This window comes from Papio anubis, chromosome 18, assembly GCF_008728515.1.
Source record: "Papio anubis isolate 15944 chromosome 18, Panubis1.0, whole genome shotgun sequence".
Lineage (NCBI taxonomy): Eukaryota > Metazoa > Chordata > Mammalia > Primates > Cercopithecidae > Papio > Papio anubis.
Genome location: NC_044993.1, coordinates 55,430,255 through 55,451,350, shown reverse-complemented (window position 1 = coordinate 55,451,350; position 21,096 = coordinate 55,430,255). Strand labels below are relative to the sequence as shown.

The 21,096-nt window shown below is 49.5% G+C and overlaps 1 protein-coding gene across 4 annotated transcripts in view; it reads left to right on the top strand.

Annotated features, from left to right (window-relative positions):
* The window catches only part of VPS35L (VPS35 endosomal protein sorting factor like), a 147,605-nt gene extending 130,029 nt beyond the window's left edge, over window positions 1–17,576 (top strand). For 3 of the 4 annotated variants that reach the window (XM_021931799.2, XM_021931797.2, XM_031658415.1), the window contains 3 exons: window positions 5,774–5,892; window positions 15,961–16,107; window positions 16,833–17,576. In XM_021931799.2, coding sequence (XP_021787491.1) covers window positions 5,774–5,892; window positions 15,961–16,107; window positions 16,833–16,931 — 365 coding nt within the window. In that variant the 3' untranslated portion in view covers window positions 16,932–17,576. The remainder of the gene's footprint in view (window positions 1–5,773; window positions 5,893–15,960; window positions 16,108–16,832) is intronic. The other variant, XM_021931798.2, reaches the window with a different exon arrangement.
* The last annotated feature ends 3,520 nt before the right edge of the window (window positions 17,577–21,096 follow it).

The following is a 21,096-nucleotide window of genomic DNA, read 5'->3' as shown; positions in this document are numbered from 1 at the left end:
CTGGCTGCGTGGGGGTGGCATTGCTGGCTCATAGGATCTGCTTATCTTCTGCATTGGTGGATACTGCCTCACGGTTTCCCAAAGGGTTAAACCAACTGACATTTCCACCAGGCACGAATGAGGCTTCCATTTGTTCAGTTGCTGTGGTCCGTCTTTTTCATGTCAGCTGTTTCTAGGAGTGGAGTCTGCATTTCTCTCATGGCTGGCGAGGTTGAACACCCTTCCCTGTATTTCTTGGCATCTTTGTTTCCTCTTTTGTGAAGTGCACATTGAAGGCTCTGAACTTCAACGAGAGAAAGCTTTGAGGACCAGATGGAGACCTGGAAGTGAGGCTGTCGGAGGAGCTTGCCCTGCCCTCTCTGCTCCCTCCTCTCCTTCCTCTCCCTCAAACAGATTCAGTCCATCCTTTCTCTGAATAAACCCGCCAGTAAAGACTACCAGAGCCAGATTGGCAGCAGAGGGAGCGAGGCTATATTTGATAGGCAAGAGTGTAGTTTTCTAGCTTTTGAAGATGAAAACAGAAGGATGGATTTTCTTTTTCTTCTTCTCAGTCCAGCTGTGTTTACTTTGAATGCACAACTGTGACCTGCCCAGCGTCTTGACAGGAGACCCAGGGAGGCACGGAGGCCCTGCAGGCTATGGGGGCACCTTTTTCCCTGTGTGCTTCCTCATTGTAGGGAGGCTTTGAGACGATGTTGACACAGTTTAGAACTTGGAAAAGAGGGGTTGAATAATTTCTGCATTTTTGGAGGATGCCTTGGCCACTTTCTTCCCAGATTAAGAAAAAGAGAAGGCTCTGACGCTGCCTGGAGCAATCCCTCCAGTACGTTCACACGAGGTTACCAGAGAGTGTGCATGTTTGATGTAGGAGTGAAGAACAGTCCTGGATCCTCAGTGTTTATGGATTTAGTGTGCAGACAGAGTGTGTCTTCGTTGGAAGAGTACAACCCAGGATGCTTCTGTGAAGCCAAGGCGGCCCTCCTCACTCTTCCACGTCACCTGCCAGGCCCTCAAAGCATTCGGGTTTGCAACTCAGGGTGGGACAGATGCAGAGATTGTGGGCTATTTTTAGTGGCCATTTGCAGGGGACATCTTTTCTCCCCCTCGTGAGAGCTGTGTCTGGACTTGAAGGCCAACAATACACTCTGACCTGACCAAATTCCTTTTAATTCTCAGATTCGCCTTTTTCTCTCTCCCTCTATGACCACCAGGTGTTAGCATAGAGAATTCATTTCTCCCTCCTCACCCTTTTTCCCACTTTTGCTAGTGAATTCAACCTTTAGGACTCAGTCTAGATCGCACTGATTCCAGAATCCTATCCCAAGCATAGATTTTAGGATCCCGTGATCCCCTGTACTGCCCCTGTTCCTTAAGCCTGGGAAGCGGAGGTTACAGTGAGCCAAGATTGTGCCACTGAACTCCAGCCTGGGCGACACAGCGAGACTCTGTCTCAGATGGTTCTGCACACTGCTGCAATTGCCTGTTTGGGTGTCTGTAGCTCCTTATAGACTATGAGCTCTGTGTCTGTGAGGGTAGCACCAGGTCAGCCTTGTCCCCGACTAGGTTCCCACTCCTGGCCTAGAAGCTGGCGTGGAGCAGGCCTGATGCAGTAGGTGTTGTATGTGTGTGTGAGTGGCCTGCTCCCAACACACCTCTGGCCCCTCGGGGTGGTTGGACCTTCCCTCTTCTCCATTGCTGGGCTGTTCAGAGTGCAAGTGAACTCCAGCCTGGAGGAAGACTGGGAATTTATGCAGGAACTATTCTGGTCCTCGCAGCAGACATGAGAAAGTCCTTCGCCAGCTGCAGTTTGCTGCCCTGCACAATCAGGTGCTGTTGAATGGCTGAATTGAATTCTTCTCGCTTCTTACAAGAATAACTGCCGTCCCCCACTGGGGAGGTAACAGTCATGACACAGCAGCCAGAGCCAGCTTGGAAATTCTGAGATTGACTCCTGCGGCCCAGGGCCATTAACTCCCAACCTGGTGTCAGACAAGCAATTGCAAAGGAAACCTTGGGGAAGTATCCCAGCAGCGTCCCCATAAACGAGCAGTTAAAAGATTGGATAAGAGATTCCTGTGACCAGAGAAGCGGGGGAACAAAGGAAACCAGGTTTTCTCCTTGATCTTAGGCGATATGCCTGCAACCTGCTTTCAAATGGTTCAGCCAAAAAAAAAAAAAAACGTGTCTGTCCATCCTTGTAGAGACAACAAGAAAGAGAACTTGCACAAAAGTAGCAAAATGTTATCAATTGGTGATTCAAGAAATAGGTGTTCATGGCCGGGCACAGTGGCTCACGCCTGTCATTCCAGCACTTTGGGAGGCCAAGGCAGGAGGATCACTGAGGTTGGGAGTTTGAGACCAGCCTGGCCAACGTGGAGAAACCCCATCTCTATAAAAATACAAAATGTAGCCCTGCCTGCAGTGCAGTGCCGTGATCTCTGCTTGCTGCATCTGCCTCCAGGGCTCAAGTGATCCTCCCACCTCAGCCTCCCGAGCACCTGGGACTATAGGCACACACCACCACATCCGGCTAATTTTTGTATTTTTAGTAGAGATGGGGTTTTGCCATGTTGCCTAGGCTCGTCTCGAACTCCTGAGCTCAAGTGATCTACCTGCCTTGGCCTCCCAAAATGCTGGGATTATAGGCGTGAGCCACTGTGCCTGGCCATCTCGTGCTGTTTGTCCCTCACTTGTACACAGGCCCTACTGTGTTTCTCATAAATATTGTCTCTTTTGATTGTGTGTGTCTGAGGCAGTATCCTTCCCACTTGTTTCAAGACAGTGATGAATGTTCTTTCAATAGGGCAAGAAAAGCACAACAAATCACATTCCAGCAGATAAGCTAAACTGGATGTGCTTTATTAAAGACATCCCTAAACCACAAAACTGGATTGGCTCTGTGCACATGTGGCCGCGTGTACACAGCCACACCCCAAGGCACAGGCATGGCTCTTGGTTTATGAGATATCCACACGCTCGGGACGGTGACTCAGATTGCAGGCCCGTGCCAGGCGAGAAGCAGTGAGCACCGCTGCTGCCCCGTCCCCCTTCCTGACCACTGAGTGCTGTGTTGGCTCCAGAGCTCTCCCTTTAGCCTGGGGGTTCAGATGCTGAACTGGGCTCCCCAGACAGAGTGCTGCTTGTTCACACCCAGTTATGCTCGGCCACATACAAGCCCCTGTCTGGTAACTGGAATGAAAGCAGCTGTAAGAGGATCCGGTGGAAAAGGTGTGTGAGCTCATGTGGGCGTGGAGGAAAAGAACTGGCTCTGTAGGCAGAGCTGGTGGTTTCGTTGTGAACTCTAGGGTTTGCAGCAGGCTGGCCCTAGCCAAAAAAAAGGAAGGAAGGAAACCACTGAAGTGTTCGCAGTAGGGACCAACTCAGTACATTCTGTTCCATCATACAGTGGAACTACGCGGCCATGACAACAAAGCAACAGAGCTGTATGCGTAGGGCCCCCTTACCCGGTGTCTCTTTTTTTTTTTTTTTGAGATGGAGTCCCACTCTGTCACCAGGCTGGAGTACAGTAGCGTGCCAGTAGCTGGGACTACAGGCGCCTGCCAGCACGCCCAGCTAATTTTTGTATTCTTAGTAGAGATGGGGTTTCACCATGTTGGCCAGGATGGTCTCGATCTCTTGACCTGGTGATCCATCCGCCTCAGCCTCCCAAAGTGCTGGGATCACAGGCATGAGCTCGGTCTTTTTTTTTTTTTTCCCCAAGACATCTCGCTGTGTCACCCAAGCTGGAGTACAGTGGCTCGATCTTGGCTCACTGCAACTTCTGCCTCACGGGTTAAGGCAATTCTCCTGCCTTAGCCTCCCAAGAATCTGGGACTACAGGCTTGCACCACCACGCCCAGCTAATTTTTTGTAGTTTTAGTAGAGACTAGGCTTCATCATGTTGGCCAGGCTGGTCTCAAACTCCTGACCTCAAGTGATCCACCTGCCTTAGCTTCTCAAAATGCTCAGATTATAGGTGTGAGCCACAGCGCCCAGTCCCTGTTTCATTTTCTGTGCTTTCAGTTACTCCACTGTCAACCTGGTCCAAAAATATTAAGTGGAAAATCTCAGAAATAATTCGTAAGTTTTAATTTGCACGCTGTACTGAATAGGGTGATACAATTTCACTTCGTCCCACCTGGGATATCAGTCATCGCTTTGTCCAGCTTGTCCACACTGATGCGACACTACCTACCCATTACTATATAGGAAAAAGCATAATGTATATAGGATTCAATACTGTGTGGTTTCAGGCACCCAATGAGGGTCTTGGAACGTATCCCCCAAGGATAAGGGGGGACTATTGTACGCTGATATGGAAATAGCACGAAGATTTAGTTTATTTTGTTTATTTATTTTGAGACAGTATCTTGCTGTGTTGCTCATACTAGAGTGCAGTCGTGTGATCATAGCTCATTGCAGCCACCTACTCCTGGGCTCAAGAATCCTCCCACCTCAGCCTCCCAGGTATCTGGGACTACAGGCGTAAGCTACCAAACACAGCTAATTTTTTTTTTATAGAGATGGGGTTTTGCTGTGTTCCTCAGGCTGGTCTGAAACTCCTGGACTCAAGTGATCCTCCTGCCTCAGCCTCCCAGAGTGCTGGGATTACAGGTGTGAGCCACCGATCCCAACCCCAAGAGTTATCATTAAGTTAAAAAAACAAAGTGTAAAGCAGCACAGAGTGTGGTGTCTGTTTCATCGCCCAGATTATGCTCTGTGTGAAGGTCAGTTGAGAGGAAGGAGCGGGGAGGAAGGAGGGGGGGAGGAGGAAGGGAGGAGGAGCTCAAACTCCGGCTGTCCTTGGCTAGGCCTGTCTTACTCTAGGCAGTGGTTGTCACAGGACGAGACCAAGCAAACAGTGGAGGAGCTTTTGGCAAGAGACATTATCAAAGGGATTTACACTTCTAGAGTAGTTGAAATAGAAAATCTCTGCAGTCCTTCCAAAGCCAGTTTTGAGGAGAGGGTGACAGGGCAGGCAGCTGGATGCGGTAGCTGAGTGTGGGCTTTGGAATCAGACTTCATGGTTTAGGATCCTAGCTAGCTAGGACCATCTCTGAGCCTCATCTCCCTAAAAGGGAGATATTAATATCATCTCTTGGCTGGGCTGGTCACTCACGCCTGTAATCCCAGTACTTTGGAAGGCTGAGGCAGGCGGATCACTTGAGGTCAGGAGTTCGAGACCAGCTTGACCAGCATGATGAAACCATCTCTACTAAAAATTAAAAAATAAATTTAAAAAATAGCCAGGCATGCTGACAGGTGCCTATAATTCCAGCTACTCGAGAGGCTGAGGCAGGAGGACTGCTTGAGCCTTGAGGCGGAGATTGCAGTGAGCCGAGATCGTGCCACTGCGCTCCGGCCTGGGTGAGCGAGAGAGACTCCATCTCAAAAAAAAAAAAAGCCATCTCTTCACATACTGGTTGTGGGGGGCTCTGCAATAAGGCAGTTAAAGCCGTAGCCCAGTGCCTGGCAGCTGCTGTGATGATCATTGTCATTATTAACGTCCCCCCTCCCCCCAGCTTCCCCCCACGCACACACAGGCTGGAGGGGTGACTTCCACACCACTGGCTTAGACTGTCCTGCAGGCCGGGTGTTTCGTTTGTGATTCGCAAGGCCCCAAGCCCAGTGGGAAATTTCCACCACTTCCATTTGCCCCGCCACGACTTCCTGCCATCTGCTGACACGGTGTGACGTGACACGCGGCTGCCTCTCCCTGGCCAGCACGGCCGTGGGGCTTGGGTCTGTCTCACCGTTCTTGTTTGTTCAACAGTGGACTCCAACGACAGCCTCTACGGGGGAGACTCCAAGTTCCTGGCGGAAAACAACAAGCTGTGTGAGACAGTGATGGCTCAGATCCTAGAGCATCTGAAAACCCTGGCCAAGGACGAGGTGGGTGCCCTCTGCTGTCCTCCACCCGCCTCTTGCTCTGAAAGCACAAGTTTCCAGGGTGGTTTGATGTTGGTTCATTCTAGAAAGGAAAATGTGTCATGTGAGTAATGTTTATGTGCAAACCACTTCTCCAGTGCTTTGGGGCCTTCGCCCCTGCTGTTTTCTCTGCCTGGACGGCGCCTCCCCCAGGCCTTCCCCTGACTGTTCCTTCTCGTCATTCAAATCCCAGCTCAAAGGACCTCCTCAGAGAGGCCTTCTCGGACCCTGTTTCAAGGAGCCACCACCACCCGCATGCCTCTGCCCGATTGTCCCTGTGGCCCCTGTTCAGTCACCGTCTGACCTGTTGTGTGTTTGTCTGTCTGTCCCCCAGCTCCCGGGGGGAGCTCCCTCCAGCCTCCCTCAGGAGGGACCTGGTGAGTCTTGAAGACCTGACTGTGTCTGGATGACAAGACAGGGACTCTGGGACCCCGGTAACTCTCTGCACCACCCCACGTCTCATGCAGAGCCCGGCCTCTAGCAGAAGCTCCATCAGTTCATGGTGAATCAGTGATAACATGGGATTGCTATACCTGGGCTCTTCCAGTGCTCACAACAGCCCTGTGAGATGTAGGTGCTGCGTTTATTTCCACTGAATGGGAAGGGAAACTGAGGCTCAGAGAGGGTTATTCAGAGCCCTTGGTATTTCCTCTGGCTGTGATAAAACAGCAGAGATTCCAACCAGGATTCCCAAACCTGAACTCTGCACTGCCACATCGCCCTCCTCAACCAAGGACTTTCCGCTTCACTTTTTTTTTTTTTTTATTTTTTTGAGACAGAGTTTTGCTCTTGTTGCCCAGGCTGGAGTGCAATGGTGCGATCTCAGCTCACTGCAACCTCCGCCTCCTGGGTTCAGGTGATTCTCCTGCCTCAGCCTCCCGAGTAGCTGGGATCCAGGTGCCCGCCACCACACTTGGCTAATTTTTGTAATTTCAGTCGAGATGGGGTTTCACCATGTTGGCCAGGCTGGTCTCAAACTCCCAAAGTGCTGGGATTACAGGCGTGAGCCACGGTGCCTGACCCACTTCACTTTTAAGAAGTGGTCTGTGGTCATTAATAGTAGGCTGTTTTTCCAGCCTTCATTATACATTAAGTGCAGTATAAAGAATTTTGCGCGTGCATTATTTCACTTAATTCTCACAGCAGTCCCTTTATGCTGTACAGATGAGGAAACCGAATCCTACAGCGGTAGCTATGGAGTATGGTCAAGGCAATTTTCTAGAAGCCCTGCTCTTATCCACAAGCTAAATTCTTTTTTTTTTTTGAGACAGAGTCTTGCTCTGTCGCCCAGGCTGGAGTGCAGTGGCGTGATCTCCGCTCACTGCAAGCTCCGCCGCCTCCTGGGTTCACGCCATTCTTCTGCCTCAGCCTCCCTAGAAGCTGGGACTACAGGCGCCCGCCACCACGCCCAGCTAATTTTTTTGTATTTTTAGTAGAGACGGGGTTTCGCCGTGTTCCCCAGGATGGTCTCGATCTCCTGACCTCGTGATCTGCCCGCCTCGGCCTCCCAAAGTGCTGGGATTACAGGCGTGAGCCACTGCGCCCGGCCTAAATTCTTTTTATCAGATGTTGTGTCTTTTGTATTTTCACAAGTTTGTGAAAATATAGATAGTTGATTGATTGATTTCAATGTAATTTCCATCTAGTACAACCCAATTAACTACCTGGTTCTCTTCCCAAGTTATGCTGACCATGGCTTCCCTTTTCGCAGCTTTGGCCCAAATGTGTGAGTGACACATGAGTCCCAGAGACCCTGTCTCAGACGTGGCCAAGTCAGTTACTTGTGTAGACATAGGTGTGTCTCTGTCACTATGGTTAAGATGGATTGCTGTAGTGTAGTCAAGATGGAGGCATAGGGGGAGGTTGGCTGCATCTTGGGAGTCACAGCCAGTGCCTGGCCTCTGTTTGCGTCCTTCCCTCACTTTCTGCCTCCAAGCACTTCTCCTGGATCTTGCCCTTTATCCACTATGAGCTGTTTGCTCAAAGCTCTGAGCATCTCGATTATTTTATTCCCACCTAGCAAAAGATGTTGCCTGATAACTCATTCCTGATATCCTCCTGGCGGGAGGGGGCCTCTGTTCTGTCACTCTCTTCCTCCTCAGTTCCCTTCCCCAAACCTAAGAGGATTTTTGGACCCCGGGTTCTCAGTGCCCTTCCCATGCTCCCCTCCTTCCAAGGTGCGTGACCACTTCCCTCCTCCAGCTCCTTCATTCCCAACCCACTGGGTCTTCCTGGACTCCCGCTTGTTCTTCCTGGGTTTTGCTCCCTTACCTCTCACTTTACATCCTTTCAAAGCATCCAGACCCTTTCAGGACAAAATAAGATCAAACTGGTAGTTTGACAAAGTAGTTCTTTGTCATTTCCAAGACTGTATAAAACACCACCCATCCTCATATTCCTTCTGCACCCCACCAAAAATACCACATTATATAGCTAGCTGTAGATACTCACATGCAGTATATCCCCATTCTTTTTTTGTTTTGTTTTCTTTCGTTTTGAGACAGAGTCTCGCTGTGTCGTCCAGGCTAGAGTGCAGTGGTGTGATCTCAGGTCACTGTAACCTCCGCCTCCCAGGTTCAAGTCATTCTCCTGCCTCAGTCTCCTAAGTAGCTGGGATTACAGGCGCATCCCACCATACCTGGCTAATTTTTGTGTTTTTAGTAGAGACGGAGTTTTACCACATTGGCCAGGCTGGTCTCGAATTCCTGAGCTCAAGTGATCTGCCTGCCTTGGCCTCCCAAAGTGCTGGGATTATAGGTGTGAGCCACCATGCCCGGCCAATATATACCCATTCTGTCAGGGTGTTCAAGCATGTGTTTGAGTGAGTAGGATTTTTTCTGGCCTCTAAGTTCAGGGGCACTGCCCGAAGGGCTGGCCTTAGGGTTAGTAGTTGAAAGGGCAGAGACCAGCGGGGTGCGATGGCTCACGCCTGTAATCCCAGCACTTTGGGAGGCTGAGGCCGGCGGATCACGAGGTCAGGAAATCAAGACCATCCTGGCTAACACGGTGAAACCCCATCTCTACTAAAAATACAAAAAATTAGCCGGGCGTGGTGGCGGGCGCCTGTAGTCCCAGCTACTCGGGAGGCTGAGGCAGGAGAATGGCGTGAACCCGGGAGGCGGAGCTTGCAGTGAGCCTAGATCGCGCCACTGCACTCCAGTCTGGGCGACAGAGCAAGACTCCGTCTCAAGGAAAAAAAAAAGGGGCAGAGACCTACATGCCCAACAGTTGCAGAAATGCTGCTGCCCTGGGGGCCTATCGCACCTCACAGCACCTTCTCTAGGGAGGGAGGGTATGTGACTTGTGTTCTACTGATCTTGGGGACCCCGAGCTGTAGTACCAGAACTCTAAGCAAGTTAGTGTCTGGAGGGCTCTTGGTTGTTTGTGGAAAGAGTGGCATTGGAACCCGTTTCTTCTTCAGGAAAACTGGTTTATCAAACCAGTGAGTATCAGATGAGGCAACTCTCCTAGAATGATTGATACCAGAGGCTGGAAAGTGTATGTGGATGTGTGTGTGGGTGCGGGGGGAGGGCAATGAAGAGAGGTTGGTTAATGGGTACAAAGATAGATAGAATAGTTAGAAGGAATAGGCCAGGCACAATGCCTTAGACCTGTAATCCCAACATTTTGGGAGGCCCAGGTGGGAGGATTAGTTGAGCCTAGGAATTTGAGACCAGCTTAGGTAACATAGTAAAATCCTCTCTCTATAAAAAAAAAAACTTAAAAATTAGGCCAGGTACGGTGGCTCACACCTGTAATCCCAGCACTTTGGGAGGCTGAGGTGGGCGGATCACTTGAGGCCAGAAGTTTGAGACCAGTCTGGCCAACATTACAAAATCCCACCTCTACAAAAAATAGAGAAAAAATTAGCTGGGCGTGGTGGTGTGCACCTGTAGTCACAGCTACTTGGGAGACTGAGGCAGGAGAATCACTTAAACCCAGGAGGTGGAGGTTGCCATGAGCCCAGATCATGCCATTGCACTCCAGCCTGGGTGACAGAGTGATACTCCATCTCAAAAAAAAAATTTAAAATTAGCCGGGCGTGGTGGTGTGTGCCTGTAGTCCCAGCTACTGGAGAGGCTGAGGCAGGAGTTCGAGGCTGCAGTGAGCTGTGATCATGCCACTGCACTCCAGCCTAGGCAACAGAGCAAGATCCTGTCTCCAAAAAAAAAAGAAAAAAGAAAAGAAAAAAGGGGGAATAAACGGGAATTAAGTTCTAATGTTCAACAGCAGAGCAGAGTAACTATAGTTAACAACAATGTATTATACATTTCAAAATAGCTATAAGAGAAGACTTGAAATGTTCCATACACATAGAAATGATAAATGCAGCTGCGTGCGGTGGCTCACGCCTATAATCCCAGCACTTTGGGAGGCCGAGGTGGGTGGATCATAAGGTCAGCAGTTCAAGACCATCCTAGTCAAGATGGTGAAACCCCGTCTCTACTAAAAATACAAAAATTAGCCAGGTGTGGTGGCGGACACCTGTAATCACAGCTACTTAGGAGGCTGAGGCAGACAATTGCTTGAACCTGGGAGGCGGGGCTTGCAGTGAGCTGAGATCGTACCACTGCATTCCAGCCTGGGAGGGAGACTCCATCTCAAAAAAAAAAAAAAAAAAAGAAATGATAAATGCTTAGGTGATAGACACACCAAACACCCTGGCATCATCATTGTATATTCTAGGCATGTAACAAAGCATCACATGTACCTCATAAACACAAATCTTATGTATCAATAATTTTTTAAATGTTGCATATGTGAGGCTCATGAATCAGGATGAGAAAATAAAACCCTAAATACACATTTAAAAGGCCTTTTACAAACATGTACAAACACTCAGCAAGGGTTCATACCTCTTCCCTTTTCTGTGTAGATGGTTTTCAGGAGAGAGTCCTTTTAGCCTACAGGAATAATGGAAGCCCATCCTTCAGCTTGTACAAATTCGATCCCCCCATGGAAAGTTTGTCTTAGCTTTTTCCCCTGATTTTTTTTTTTTTCCCTGAGACAGGGTCTCACTCTGTCATCCAGGCTGGAGTGCAGTGGCACTATCTCAGCTCACTGCAGCTTCAACCTCCTGGACGCAAGTGATCCTCCCATGTCAGCCTCCCAAGTAGCTGGGACTATAGGCGTGCACCACCACACTCAGCTAATTTTTTGTTTGTTGCTTGTAGAGCCGGGGTCTGTGTTGCCCAGACCACTCTCAAAATACTGAGCTTGGCCGGGCATGGTGGCTCACGCCTGTAATCCCAGCACTTTTGGGAGGCTGAGGCAGGCGGATCACTTGAGGTCAGAAGTTTGAGACCAGCGTGGCCATCATGGTGAAACCTCATCTCTACTAAAAATACAAAAATTAGCCGGGTGTGGTGGCGCATGCCTGTAATCTCAGATACTTGGGAGGCAAGGCAGGAGAATTGCTTGAACCCAGGATGGGGAAGTTTGAGTGAGCTGGGATCGCACCACTGCACTCCAGCCTGGGTGACAGAGCGAGACTCCGTCTCAAAAAATAAAATAAAATAAAATAAATACAGAGCTCAAGTGATCGACCCACGATGGCCTTGGGCTCCCAAAGTGCTGGGGATTCCAGGAGTGAGCCACCATGCCCAGCCTTCCCCTGATTTCTTGAAACCATTGGCTCTGGCTCCACCTTCTAGTTCAGGGACTCCTTAGAACAGTGACGTGTGTTTGACAAGTCACACCCACAGAAAACTTGACATGTGGTTCAAAATTACATTTCTTCATGCTGAGGCAACAGGCTGGGTTTAATCAGAGGTGGTTACTGACAGCATAAATGATCACAGTCTCAAGCTTGCAATAAAAATGAAGCCCAGAACCATATAATTTGGAGCTATTTATATTTGACATTTATGTCTGTTTCTCTGGTGGAGAGAGGGGTTGATGGTGATAGTGATTCTGAAACAAAACTCTGAAAGAATAGCAAAGATGGAATGTTTCTGAAGAACATTTCACGTGGCATAAATACCAGCGACGTTCACTGAAAATGTCTGTCCGTGTATGCGTATTTATTACAAAAACATCAGGCATAGTGGCTTATGCCTGTAATCCCAACACTTTGGGAGGTTGGGGAAGAAGGATTGCTTGATTCCAGGAGTTTGAGACCAGCCTGGGGGACATAGTAAAACCTCATCTCTAAAAAAACGTAAAAGTTACCCAGGTATGGTGGAGTGCACCCTGAGTAGCTGGGACTACTCAGGAGGCTGAGGTGGGAGGATCGCTTGAGCCCAGGAGTGCGAGGTTGCAGTGAGCTGTGATTGCACCACTACACTCCAACCCTGGCAGCAGAGCAAGACCCCATCTCTAAAATAAATCAGTCAACAAAAACATGGTCACATGGGTGGACCAAGCTCAAACTGAACATGTTATCCTTCGTTGTTTTTTTGTTTTGTTTTGTTTCTTTTTGAGACAGAGTCTCACTGTGTTGCCCAGACTGGAGTGTTGTGGCGCAATCTCAGCTGACTGCAACCTCTACCTCCTGGATTCAAGTGATTCTCCTGCCTCAGCCTCCTGAGTATCTGGGTCTACAGGCACGTGCCACCATGCCTGGCTAATTTTTTGTATTTTCAGTAGAGACGGGGTTTCACTGTTAATCAGGATGGTCTCGATCTCCTGACCTCATGATCCGCCTGCCTCAGCCTGCCAAAGTGCTAGGATTACAGGCATGAGCCGCCGCGCCCGGCTATCCTTCGTTTTAATGGTGCAATTTGAAGTTTAGCTCAAGCAGCCATATTGGAGTCCTCTGAAGTCTGGTACCCCCAAGAGCATGAGGCTTGGTACCCAGGCCCATCACAGACCAGGAAAGGCCTGGTGGGATTTCTCCCCACTGAGTGGGGTGGGGGGCTTCCTGCTGTTGGAAAACCTTGAAGCCTGTGCCGTTCTGAGAATCATCTCTCTTAGCTCTGGTAGCAACCCTGCTTCCAAAACCATCCTCTAAGGCCACGTGAAGGTGCCAGCCTCATTTTAATCACAAGCTGTATTTCATGAAGTTGTTTGTTTGGGTGTGGTGGAGCTGGGAATCGTGCCAAACCCGGAGAGCTTCCTGGAAATGACAATTCTCATAGGAAAAGCAGCTCTTTTCTATTTAAAACCTCCGTGGCGAAGGGAGGGGATCAGGCCCTGATTTGGTTCCCGAGCTACGTGTTCATATTTTTCTCGGTGTTTGAATATCAGCTGGCCTGTGTCTCATCCCTCAGACACGTCTCTAACGATTTCACTTTTAATGGGCTTTGGCATTTAAAACACATGCGAATTGAGCTTTTTGCTAATTGAGAAGATATGGAATGGAGAAATAGCCAATTAGGTATTGTGCTGCTTGTCTGACTTTTAAAACAATTTCTCCCACTTCAGTGAAAGGTAGTCAAAGGGCCTCTCTCCAAGGAGACTTAGTTGGCTTTGAAAGAGTTTTAAGCTTGTTCTTCTAGATCCAGGCAGAAAGCGGGGCTCCCGTTCTCCCAGGTGTCGGACGAGGACCAGGTTACAAGGAGAGCAGGACGGGCTCAGGTTCCCACTTGGGGCATAACTGCATTGTCTGTTAGAACAAATGACGCCAGAGCAGGCGGTCGCCAGAGCAGGCAGTTTGCGAGTCCGTGCCCAGTAGGTGCCAGCCCGCATGCCCCATGCCAAAGCGCTTTTCTCTTGGTGCCCGCGGGTCTGGGCGCCCACAGCACAACCTGCTCCCTGATGACGGGGTTCTTCGCCGTCGGCTCTGCTGCTTCTGTGACTGTCGCTGCTCTAGGCTGTTGCCAAGGCAGGCTCAATTTTGCCGGGTGGGGGTGGGGGGTGCTGAAGATTCTTAATTGCCACTCCCCACCTTGCCCAACTGCATTGGAAGCTATTCCTTGACTTTTTCTTTAAGACAGGGTCTTGCTCTGATGCCCAGGGTTGTGTGCAGTGGTGGGATCATAGCTCACTGCAGCCTCCAACTCTTGCCCTCAAGTGATCCTCCAGCCTCAGCCTCCTGAGTAGCTGGGACCACAGGTGTGTGCTAGCATGCTCAGCTAATTTTTTTTTTTCTTTTCACTAAAAGACTTTAAATTCTCACTTGGGAAAGGACAGTAAGAAGGGGTAACTCAGTTGGCATAGCATCTAGCAGGCGCCATGTGAAATACCTGTGGAACGTTGGATGGATGGATGGTTGATAAGTTGGTTGTAGCCACCAAGAGCAGTTGAGAAAAGCAGGAAGAAAGGTGTTTTGGTGTAAGCCCAGTCAAGCCATTCTTACTCCCTGCAGAAAACTGCATAGCCGAAGTTGGCTCGCAGCACTGGGCAAGTCTCTCAGGCCCTTCCGACTCCGATTCCTGGTAAGATGCAACCCTGAGTGTGTGGCCTGGAGAGGGCTGCAAGTACGAGCACAGGCTCTGGAGTCAGACATCTGGAGCTCCGACTCCCCTCTGCATTGTGAGGACCCAACTGTGGTCCTTGGGCAAGTTCCTAACCTTTCAGAGCCTCAGGTGCCTCATCTGCAGAATGGGAGCACATTCGTTTCCTGTTGCCGCCATAACCAATTGCCACAAACTTGGCATCTTACAGCAGTACCCATTTGTGATCTCACTGGTAGGTGAGAAGTCAGTGCTGGCTGGCACCGGTGTCTCTGTTCTGGGTTTCACAAGGCCAGAGTCAAGGTCTTGCTGGCTGGGCTCTTATCAGCAGGCACTGGAAAGAATCCACTTCCTTGTTCCTTCAGGGTATTTGCAGACTGCAGTTCCATGTGATCATGGGCTGAGGTCCTGTGTCTGTTGGCTGGGCGTCCTTCTTAGCTTCTAGAAGCTGCCTTTGTTTCTCAGCTCGTGGCCAGCACTGGTGGGCCAGCTTCTCCTTATGCCTTGAATCTCTGACTTCCCTTCTTCCTCCTCTTTCCTGTTTTTCTCTTCCACTGCTTGTCGCTGATTCTGTTTGGAGAAATGCTTCTGCTTTTAAGGGCTCCAGTGATTCGAGTGGGACCACTCAGGTCATCTAAGATACGCTCCCTGCCTTAATTCCATCTGCAGTCTCTCCACAGCAGCACCGGGATTCGTGCTTGAATAACAGGGGAAGGAATGTTGGGAGGCGCCTCTAGAATTCTGTCTATCATGGGTGGTTAGGACTGTACCTGCCACGGAGTTGTCATGAAGGTTAAATCAGGCGAGTTGTATGAAGCACAGAGCAGAATCCCTGGCACACTCTTCAGGGCTCTTACACGCATTCACTGTCAGGGAGCAGACACGAGGCTCTTGGCAGCACTAATGTTGTGCAGATGTGGGATGTGCTCTGGCCCCACGGGTTCCTGAACAGCAGGTACCCACCTGTTGATGTGGCTGTTCGAGGGGCCTTCGTTTACCTTGGGGAAGTTGTATCCTGTCTCCTGGACCTGGGGTTGCATTTTGGAGATTTATTTTCCCTTTTGTCTTATCATTCAAAGCTGGAGTTCAGGTTTGGTCAACCATGACGCTGTGGTTAGACTTTTTTTTTGGCAAGATACCTCTCACATCAGATTACTGAGCAAGAAAGGGAAGATCTGATGCCAGCATGTAAAGGCTGGATATGGGCACCAAGTATTGGGGAGCTCAGTTCTGGAGGAGATGTCTTTTGGTCTTTATTACCGGCAGCCCAGGGGCAGGAATACTGACTACAGCTTTGGGTAGTTTGAGGACACATCTGAAAGAGGCAAGGTGAAGCCTTTCAGTTTTCAGCTGTACTTGTGTTAAAGCAAGGCTTGTCACTGCTGGGTTACCCTTCATTCCTTGACCTCCCTGAATGGTGAGTTTCTTCCATTTCATGAGTAATGACCATCTGTGGGCACAGAGCTTCGTCATCTTACTGAATCCCCACCCTCTGCAGTGGTGACCTTACTGTCATTTACAGATGAAGAAGCTGACACTCTGGGAGGTTCAGCAGCTTGCCCTACAGCAAATACGTGGCAGAGCTGGCACTGGAACTCAGGCATGACCTACCCCAGAGTCAACACTGTCCACAGCATCTCTGCAGGGCACGGCCTGAGCCCCAGTGCAAGGCAGTAACCTCCGTTTTCTGTTTCAGGCCCTGAAGCGCCAGAGCTCGTTGGGCCTTTCCTTTTTTAACAGCATCTTGGCCCATGGGGACCTACGCAACAACAAGCTCAACCAGCTCTCCGTCAACCTGTGGCACCTGGCACAGAGGCACGGCTGTGCAGACACCAGGACCATGGTGAGGCGCTCGGAGGGCCGCGTGGTATAAGCCCACTGGCCAGTGCACAGCCACCCTCAACACAGCCTTGTGGCCTGGACATCAGACAGACAACCGCAATCTCCCCTTTTAGAAAGGCACTTGGTCCATTTCTGCTGGGTCACTTCCTAGCAGTGAAAAGCAGAGCTGGCCAGGTGTGGCAGCTCATGCCTGTAATCCCAGCACTTTGGGAGGCTGAGACAGGAGGATCGCTTGAGGCCAGGGGTTTGACACCAGCCTGGGCAACACAGACCTGGTCTCTACAAAAAATAAAAAATTAGCCGGGCATGGTGGTGCACATGTGTAGTGCCAGCTACTCGGAAGGCTGAAGAGGGAGGATGGCTTGAGCCCAGGAGTTTGAGGCTGCAGTGAGCTATGATCACATCACTGCCCTCCAGCCTGGGTGACAGAGCGAGACCTTGTCTCCGGAACAAAAAACAAAAGCACAGCTTTAAAAGTCTGTTCCCTCCGCATAAAAACCATACACATAAAACATCAGTCATTTCTGGTCACACCCAAATCTGATTTTTAGGGCAAGCTGCAATCCAACAAGTTAAAGACTTTGATTTCTTCCCTCCCCTCATCCCTCAAAAAACTTACTATTCTCTGCTAAGAAATCTAAGTTCACATAATGGCTGATTCATTAGAGCCTTGGGCTCCAAGGATAATGAACCAGAAAGGAGATGGATCTTTCTTTTTCCTCGTAGGTGAAAACGCTAGAATACATCAAGAAGCAAAGCAAACAACCAGACATGACTCATCTGACGGAGCTGGCCCTCAGACTCCCTCTGCAAACAAGGACCTAACCCCCAGGCCCATCCCCAGGCTCAGGGACTCTGGCGCCAAATCCAGAAGGATCTGCTCTGCTGCCCTGAACTCTCACTGCAATTTAGGTTTCACATTTTCCTTTTCTTTTTACATATGTGCAAATTGGTTTAAGCTTTGGCCTCTATCCAGGTTATTCTGACAATGAAGAAATGGGAGTTGTCAGAGCATTAAAATGCAATCTTCATTGAGAAGCAGCGTCTCTGCGTTGTCTTTGCACAAGTGGCCTTCAGTCTACTCAGCCCAATCCGATGGGCCTTTAGCACGAGAGAAACAAGAATGCAAGTAACATCTTTCTTTTCTGGAAGGTGTTTTTTTTTCCTTTCATAGTTTAGAAAAAGGACTTTGAAAAGCAGTCCACTTTTAAAGTTTCAGACCCATTCCATTCCAGACTTTGTACCTTCAAGTTACAGCACGCCCAAAGTCTGGAACTCAGTGTTACCTGAACCCCTATGGAGGATTTATAAAAGGCAGAAATAGCACTCCATTAACTCTTTTTCCTGTCAAAAGCAGCTCTTGATCGGACTTAGAATCTGTGTTGGTGGACCAAAAGAGAAAGCGAGGTCAAATTTGAGATTCTCTGTGGCTTCAGTATACAGTAACTGAATAAATGTCCTGAAGGAGCATTTATGTTCATGACTGTTCATTTAATTACTTCTGACTGTCTTCCTCCAGAAGAGAGAGAACGTGTCTAAATTTATTAGCCTGGTTTGTTTTGCAGCCACAATTCTCAACAGCATGTGATTCTGTCTGCTTTTCTTCCAACAGTTTGGTGGAACCTGATTCTTCTATTACGACTGGTGAGCTTGCACCGACATTTCATTTTGAATCAGTAAAAGCATTCATACCGATTGGTGATTCATACTCTCAGCCCCACTGCCATTGTGAAAATGCATCCACACTGTGGATTTAAAGTGCTGCAAACTATTGTGCTTCTAGAAGATCCACACTGGAACCGGACATAGATTACATTTCATCTTTACTCTGAGAAATACAAGACTACAGTTGAACACTTAGTTAACCTCAGACAGTAAAAGGGGCTAAAAATTTTTTTAAATCAATTTATTGGCTGGGCACAGTGATTCACGCCTGTAATCCCAGCACTTTGGGAGGCCGAGGTGGGTGGATCACCTGAGGTCCGGAATTCGAGACCAGCCTGACCAACGTGGTGAAACCCACTCCAGCCTGGGCGACAGAGCAAGACTCCATCTCAAAAAAAAAAAAAAAAAAAAAAAAAGAAAAAGAAAAATGATGGAAACTTCTACATGAGACTTATATTAGGTCTTCTATTGTTACTTTAACAAATTGCCCCAATTTTCGCAGCTGAAAACATAATGTTGTCGTCTGACGGTTCTATTGGTCTGAAGTCCACCTGGTCTCACTGGGCTGAAATGAAGGCATCAGCAGGGCCGCGCTCCTTTCCGGAGGCTCTAGGCGGGGAATCTACTTCCTTTCCAGCTTCTAGACAGCACGTACATTCCTTGGCTTCTGACCCTTCCCTTCCCATCTTCAAAAGCAGCAGTGTCTAGTCAAGTCTTTCTTTTTTTTTTTTTTTTTGGTGAGACGGAGTCTCGCTTTGTCGCCCAGGCTGGAGTGCAGTGGCCGGATCTCAGCTCACTGCAAGCTCCGCCTCCCGGGTTCACGCCATTCTCCTGCCTCAGCCTCCCGAGTAGCTGGGACCACAGACGCCCACCACCTCGCCCGGCTAGGTTTTTGTATTTTTTAGTAGAGACGGGGTTTCACCGTGTTAGCCAGGATGGTCTCGATCTCCTGACCTCATGATCCGCCCGTCTCGGCCTCCCAAAGTGCTGGGATTACAGGCTTGAGCCACCGCACCCGGCCAAGTCTTTCTTAAAAGTCTCTTTGACGCGGACTCTTTCTTGCCTTCCTCTTCCACATTTAGGGATCTCTGCGATTACCTTGGGCCCACCCAGAAATGCAGGATCCTCTTCCTGTTTTAAGGTCGGCTGATGAGCAAACTTAATTCCCTTTTGTTTTGTAACCTAACAAATACACAGGTTCTGAGGATACGTGGTAGGAAGGGGTGTTATTCTGCCAACTTCTTTTGTGAGGACTGTGTCTATTTGGCAAATCCCTTTTTTTTTTTTTTTTTTGAGACAGTCTTGCTCTGTCACCCAGGCTGGAGCACAGTGATGCAATCATGGCTCACTGCAGCCATGCTGGAGGGTAGTGCTCAATCCAATATTAATTTACAAAGGATGGGAACTAGAGTGATTCTCCAAAGACAAGATTGCCACAGGGTAGGTGGGGTCCTGCTCATCTAAGCGATGGTGGTCTGCACTGGCAGAAAGCAGAAGGACAGGTTAAGTCCATTCTGAAGACACCCAGCATCGTGGTGTCTTGGCTGCCCAACCTCCACTGGTGAGACCTGAAGTTCTTATGTACATAGAAAAGCAATAAAGCCCCCCTGTGCCAGTGGAACTCCTAAGCCAGTGGTGATGCTGACTTAGAAAGTCACACCCTCAGCCAGGCACGGCAGCTCATGCCTGTAATCCCAGCACTTTGGGAGGCCGAGGCAGGCGGATCACGAGGTCAGGTGATCGAGACCATCCTGGCTAACACAGTGAAACCCCGTCTCTACTAAAAATACAAAAAATTAGCCGGGCGTGGTGGCAGGCGCCTGTAGTCCCAGCTACTCGGGAGGCTGAGGCAGGAGAATGGTGTGAACCCAGGAGGCGGAGGTTGCAGTGAGCTGAGATCGTGCCACTGCACTCCAGCCTGGGCAACAACAGAGCAAGACTCTGTCTCAAAAAAAAAAAAAAAAAAAGTCACACACTATTACAGACAGAATTTACACCAGGGGCAAGGCCTGACCATCACACCCTCGTGAGAGCTACTAGTCAGCAGGGCTTGGATGGGAGCAACACAGTGGACATAGGATCACCTTCTCTCCACAATCACCCAAAGATACCTTTTTGTTTATTTTTTTGAGACAGAGTCTCACTCTGTTGCCCAGGCTAGAGTGTGCAGTGGCGTGACCCCAGCTCACTACAACCTCCACCTCCTGGATTCAAGCGATTCTCCTGCCTCAGCCTCCTGAGTAACTGGGATTACAAGCCTGTGACACCAAACCCACCTGGCTAATTTTTGTATTTTTAGTAGAGACGGGGTTTCACCATGTTGGTCAGGCTGGTCTCGAACTGCTGACCTCGTGATCCGCCTGCCTCAGCCTCCCAAAGTGCTGGGATTACAGGCGTGAGCCACTGCACACGGCAGAGTACAACCCTTTTAACAGAGCTAAGGCAGGCCAACATCAGGGTGACCTCTTGGCAAGATAAAAACTATGAATAGAAATGGCTGATCCCAGCTACTCAGGGGGCTGAGGCATGAGAATCCCTTGAACCCAGGAAGCAGGGGTTACAATGAGACGAGATCACGCCACTACACCCCAGCCTGGGCAACTGTGCGAGACTCCATCTCAAAAAAAAAAAAAAAAGAAACGGCTGGTTCCTGTTTACACCAGGCACATTCCTATAGTGTTGGTCAAGGTCAGGAGGGATTTCTTTCTCTATCAGAGGAGGAGGTGCCTAGAAGGCGCTCACTCAAATCCAGAACACTGCCTCTTGGGCTTTCCACGGCCTCTCCCATTATGTACCTCAAGGTTGAATCCAGGAAAGAAAAGCAGGCCAAGTTCACATCCTGAGGGAAGTGGCCCAAGTAGGTCCTTGTAGCACACGCTTGTACAACTACTGACCTGGCCAACGCTTGCGGGTCAGGGCTCAGAGCCAGGGAAACCATCTGAAGTGCCTGCCTCACCTCTGCCCAGTGGGCAGCTGTGGACACCATGACCATCTTACCAGCATCCACTCTCTTTGACTGAGGGGAATCACCACCCTTCCCATGACAGGGGCGGGTGCAGGTATGGGCAGATGACTCATTGCCCAGCAGTGGAGGCTTCTGGAAGTTTCCTTGAGGCACAAAAAGGCTTTTCTTCCTCTGGAATGTTCTAGGGTCTTGATATGCCGCCTGGAACTGTTACTGCCATCTTTGTACTAGCCTTGATAAAGCCAACACTGGGGATGGTAAAGATAATGCTTCCTAGACGGGCTGCTGAACCAGGCCCTTCTCAGGCCTTCCTGCCACGTGAGACTGAACTTTCTGGCCATCGAGGCCTGCCTGGGCTGG